The 5,809-nt window shown below is 32.1% G+C and overlaps 1 protein-coding gene across 35 annotated transcripts; it reads right to left on the bottom strand.

Annotated features, from left to right (window-relative positions):
* Nucleotides 1-536: 536 nt before the first annotated feature.
* LOC145096969 (polyadenylate-binding protein RBP47B'-like) lies at nt 537-5,553 on the bottom strand. 35 transcript variants are annotated; one of them, XM_079034395.1, is made up of 12 exons: nt 4,761-5,553; nt 4,632-4,678; nt 4,452-4,527; nt 4,260-4,356; nt 4,088-4,128; nt 3,025-3,161; nt 2,869-2,948; nt 1,744-1,815; nt 1,450-1,643; nt 1,276-1,340; nt 1,064-1,145; nt 537-849 (listed from the first exon to the last, which is right to left on the bottom strand). In XM_079034395.1, exons 1-3 carry the CDS (start codon nt 5,206-5,208, stop codon nt 4,516-4,518), a joined length of 507 nt encoding a protein of 168 aa, XP_078890521.1. In that variant the 5' UTR covers nt 5,209-5,553; the 3' UTR covers nt 537-849; nt 1,064-1,145; nt 1,276-1,340; nt 1,450-1,643; nt 1,744-1,815; nt 2,869-2,948; nt 3,025-3,161; nt 4,088-4,128; nt 4,260-4,356; nt 4,452-4,515. The 35 variants fall into 35 exon arrangements, with proteins under 35 accessions (XP_078890521.1, XP_078890489.1, XP_078890520.1 ...); XM_079034363.1 differs by having other exon boundaries at nt 4,452-4,560; XM_079034394.1 differs by having other exon boundaries at nt 4,260-4,527.
* Nucleotides 5,554-5,809: the final 256 nt, after the last annotated feature.

Genomic DNA, 5,809 nt, shown 5'->3' on the forward strand with positions numbered 1-5,809 from the left:
ACAACAGCTTTTAAGAGCTACGATTGCTAGTCGAGTTTTGAAGTCGTACTTGCAGTTATAGTTATTAGACTTATCTAAGTGGGAGATTGTTAGATTAGGTGTCTAAGCCCATAACTATAATTGGTATGTACTTGACCTGAGTAGCATGGTCCATTTCGGGTTGCCTTCTCCCAAACAATTTGACTGGATGGATATTTGAGAAAGAGGATATTTGTGATTTATTAATATATTATAAGTATAATATATTAATTGAGAAATCATATTTTTTAATTAATATTTGTCAAGAATTAATTTGGAATTAATTTAGTGCTCAAAAGAAATTAATTAAAACTAGAAAGTTTCCCCCCGCGTTGCGGGGAGCGGAAGGTGTTGCTTTTGCATCAAAGTAAAGTACGTTGCCTAATCTGTTACCCACAATAAAATACATTGTCATTGTAGGAGATTTGTTCATTTACAAACGTGTAAATGTTATAATATGAAAATTTTGAAAATACAATCCAGTAATTGGATAGAATTTTGACAGGACAATGTGTTAATAAGGAAAGATATCAAAGTGTTGTAATATGCTATAAACAACAGCCTCATCCATATTCACATCCAGTTCAACTTTCCACAATGAAATTAAATCACATCATTATCTAAGACTAAGACTGACATCCCATGCAGCATTCAATTTCTCCAACACTAAAAATTCATATGATACTGAATTCTACACTTGTATGATTCATTCCACGCAAAAATATGTAGATCTCGTCTGTTGAATCAAGAGCACATTAGCAACCGTAAACATACCAGAAAACCACCAAGGCAGCTATCATCACAAGGGCAAAAAAGTGAACACAGGAGCATCTGCGATCCATCCAAATTGAGCCAATTACAAAGAAACCTAAAACACCATGATAAACCAAAAAATATACTCCCATGCCAATATCAGAATTTCAGATGCATCAGATTTTCATAATCAGGATTTTAGATACATCATATTTTACTCATATCAGATTTTCAATTAGAATTCAAAATACATCATTGTAAAATTCACAATAAATGTAAAAAATTAAATTACCTAAAAAAATTAGGGAAACTTATAGCAATCCTGGATGAAGAAGACTACAATTTTGATCAGATAACTTCATTTCAGCAGTAAGCTATATATGAAAGCAGTAAGATATATAAGAAATCAGTAAGCTATATAAGAAATCTGAAATCTCATAAAATTTAATCATTGTTAAAATTTTCCAACTTCGGCTATTCTGGTTATGGAAAAATTTCAATTACATGGAAAAACATATCGGGATCAATTCCAAAACCTCCTCTATAACAAAATTAAATGTTCCTTGGGCCTGCAACATAAAAATGATACAAAACAGGTTCCCAAATGTTAAAAGTAAGACATGAGTACATTTTATTAGAACCAAGTATGGGATTGTTCTAAAAAACTCCTTTACTCACCCATCACTGAAAATTCTTTCGAAACACAAGAACTACAGGTCTTCGGAAAGCAATGGGAGCTCATGGAAGAAGCGAATTAGTAATGGAATCGATAAGAATGCAGACAATTTCATAAAATGCCCGTCTAAAAAAACGAATCCCAAATTGCAAATAAAACCTATAATCAATGGACCATTTCTGCCAACTCCGGAGAACTGTTTTGATCCGTAAATATTATTAACATTTTTGCAAAGAAAGAGAGAAGGTATGTTATAAGTTTATATAAAGATTTTTTTCTGTGACTTTTTATAATACCTGAACTCAAATAGAGCACTGTGGTGGCTGTCATTTATAAGGTTGCCAAGCTTCTTCAACTTCTCCTCTTCACTACAAAAACAATTCCAATATTACCCTCCATATTGTAGACTTTAAAAAGATATAAACAAACTTTATTTATAAAAAAAATATAAAATCCTAGAAAATAATTAGACTCTCTTGGAATTTAATGACACCGCATCCTTGAAAGCATATACACCGCATCCTTGGAATTTAATGACACCGCATCCAAAAAATAATCACAAACAAACAATTTTTAATAAAAAAAAGGTAAGTGATGAGATACATGAGAAAGTACATCCAGTTTAGAAGTGAAGAAGCAGAGTCAAGAAATATGGAATCAAGCTTTTACCAATGACCAACTTGGCTTTAAATCATCCCAAATACAACTATGTAGTATAGAAATTAAAAAAAAAAAAAAAAAAAATCTTTCTTAATGACATAGTGAATGCAGGATACATCTGGCAACCAACCATGTAACCCACTTTACTCAAAACAAAATTAGAAAAAAATAAAAACGAAAGTAGAAAAATTCATAAAAACAACTAAAGCATGTTTAACAAAGGATAAGTACATCAGGAACCTACAAACATAACTTAAAGTTCCAACAGAAGAAGCATGGTTTTTTTTGACAAAACCCACATTAAAGTAATAACAATCATCAAGCTATATAAAAAATTATGAAACTGAACCTCTATCACCGGACACAAGTCTTTTTTTAAGTGTACTTTGTTGGTAAAAGTATTTTTACCAAGTAGAATGCTATAAATGGCGATTTCCAAAAAATAGAATGCTATAAAAGATGTTTTTTACCGCTGCCCAGTGTTTTTCTTGTTTTCCTTTTCTAACCTTATGAATTTATATGTTAAAATAAATTATTTAAAATTTGAAAATTTACAGCGAATATGTTTGATTTTTCAGAAAAAATATTAACTACATTATAAACATGCAAAACAATAAAAAAAAACAAGTTATGTCAAAGACTCAAGGTTTCAACATTGGGTTGCAACTTGCAATACACGTAAGTAATGTACTGGACAAATTAATTGTTAAAAATAGATAATTAAGATCAATGTTGAAGCAACTATCCTAAAATCCATTCACCGTCATAAGATGATTGAATGGATTGAAGCCACTCATTCTAAAGATCAATAGCCACCTTTCCCCGTTCTGCCTTTTTCAGTCTGTAAAAAGATTTTTTATAAAGTGTGATAATTGGTATATAATAATGTAAATCTCATTGAACAACAACAAAATTACCTTGCTTTTATCAATTTCATTAGCCTTGCATTTCATTACATCTTTGCACTTGACAGTTTTCGGTCATTCCAAGAATTGATTTGCCCTATGATTTGTACTTGGCTTCATACCCATTCCTTTACTTGGTGCACTAACAACTGAATTTGATACAAAACCATGGTATTTCATAGGTTGTTTATTGAATCGATTTTTTTCTTTTGTAAAATGTTTAAAAAGGAAAACAAACCAAAAGCAAATAATAATAATAATAATAATAATAATAATAATAATAATAATAATAATAATTAAACAAATAAATAAACTGGAGGAAGTATTTTAGAAATATACTTGCTGTAGTTATTTTTCTTTGGCCTAATTGCATTATTATTCCCATTTTCTAAAAACTACTTCCTTTAACCCTTCTGACTTTGGTTTCTTTTGGTTCGTCATTAAGAGAAGATTGGGAGTGAAGGGTCAGCATTTGAGTCAAAAAGATTTTCTTTACTTTTTTTTTTCTTTGGTTTAGTAACCAAGACATGCTATCCAATTTCACAAAAAAAAACAACATAAAAACTATCTTCCTTTCTTCGTCAAGCACATGTTTCTTTCACTCTCTTGTAATTACTGACATTTTGAGCACTCTTTACATCAACCATGGTGTAATTACATCAAACTATAATATTAACTACATTGCTGAAACTAATTCTAAGGTTTGTATCTGAAACATATGCTTAACTCTAGCGGGTAGATTTTAAATATAGTTAAGAAAAATACATTAAGAACTCACTAAAGCAAGAAATTGAATAGATAAAAATATTTTATATATTTACTAAACCGTTAATATATAAAGTATATGTTTTATATTGAAAAATAATAAATAACTATCATTACGTAACATACTGGTTTGTAGAATGGTAGTCAAAACTATACTTTTTTCTCATACTATTATGTCGTCTGTACCACCTACCAACGGTTTTCATAGCTTCAAATAGACTCTAGATTTCAACTATTACTAACATTATATTTGAATGGAAAAAGACAACATGTAAAGAAAAAAAAGAGAGGAAAAGTTAAATCAACTAACCCCCTTTGATGAACTTCATGCTTTTGCTCCATAAATTTGACCTAAGATGAACAAAAACACCCGATTTCAGCTTTATTTACTTAAAACACCAATAATCTACTCACTGATAATCAACTAAAAAATACAAAATATCTGAAAAGAGTGTTTGTCGCATATCATAATTAATGTTCACCTATTTAGCAGTTGTGCTTTTTCCCCAAGAAAGGTGGACTACAGTTTGACCAATTTGACTTCCATGCATCCTTTGAATTGCTTCTTCAGCAGATGTCCTACAGGAAATTAGTAATTAACTTTTTACAATTTTTTCATGTATCAAGTTTTCTTTGACCAATTTAAGACTTATCTGTTGACAAACTGAACAAACCCGCATCCTTTTGCAGCAAGAATTTTGACATAAACTATTTCACCAAATTGCAAGAAAATCGACCTCAATTTCTCCTCTGCAACACCAGGGTCAGGATTGCCGATATAAACTTGAAATAAGAAAGAAGAAAGTTATGAAGAAAATGGGCATAAAGGTATAATTCAAAATTGCTAGACTTACAGTTGCGGTGGTTAGATCAGTGTCCATTAGAATAGCAGCCACTGTAGCTTGATAAAACAGGATTCAGATGAGAATTTTACAATATGATTAACAGAAAAAAATAGTAAATACAATACATGAATATACTACCTTTTGGTGCTACGTATTGTTGTTGGAAGATTGTGTTCTTCTTTGGTGTTGCTATACTGATTCTCATAGGTCTAGTTGAGCAATAAATCCCATTCATTTCACTCATGGCACGATTTCTTTCCATTTCGTCTACAAATTTAACAAAACCGTATCCTTTTGAGCGTCCTTTGTTGGGATCTGTGACAACTTTGGCACCTCTTACAGATGGATATTGAATGCGAAAGGTTTTGTTAAGAATTCGAAGGACGTCGTTGGTGGCGGCAAACCAGGAATGAAGGTAGAATTCGTCAGCCCAATAGGGTAAATCACCAATCCATAGGGTACAAATTTCTTCATGAGAGGAGGGGTGGTGGTAGGGTTGCGACGGAGGTGGTGGCGCTCCGTAAGCATACTGCGGCTGTAGCTTTGTGGTCATCATCCATTGTTGTTGCCCACCTGGTGCTTCCATCTTCCTTCTTTGTGGGTGTCTGCTGAATGTCCTGAATGTGATGGAAGGCTCTATTCGCTCTTGCAATTTTGTCTTTTGGGGGTGGGTTCATTGTTTTCGGTTTTTGTTAAATTTTTAAAAGCAGATCGATTAATCAATGAGGCGGTGGGTTTCTGGGAATGAAACCTACCAATCTAAGGTTTTGAAGACGTACACAGTTGGTTAATCAAATGAATATGAAGGAAAGAAACCTAACGATCGGAGGTTTTGGGACAGTGGAAAGAGGAGGTGGGTTTCTGGGAAATGAGGAAGGATCCAGAATATAGCTAATGGCTGAACATATTTGATAAGACTGCGGTGGGAAGGATCGGGAAGCAATATAAGAATCTAAATATTTCCATAAAATGCCTAGTAAATGTAACCTATAATTAAGGGACCATTTCTGCCAAAAAAATGTCCAGTTTACTATTGCTAAGAATCATTTACATAATATATATAATAATAAGGGGACTGATTAAGTAAATCAGTAATATATATAGTTTTGGCCAATGATCCATGATTGATTAGTGATGGACTACGTTTATGTGAGAGTCCATGAAGTGTTAGTCTGTAAGGCTTATCA

This window comes from Lactuca serriola, chromosome 4 (assembly GCF_051521515.1).
Source record: "Lactuca serriola cultivar US96UC23 chromosome 4, Lser_US96UC23_V15, whole genome shotgun sequence".
NCBI classification, from domain to species: domain Eukaryota; kingdom Viridiplantae; phylum Streptophyta; class Magnoliopsida; order Asterales; family Asteraceae; genus Lactuca; species Lactuca serriola.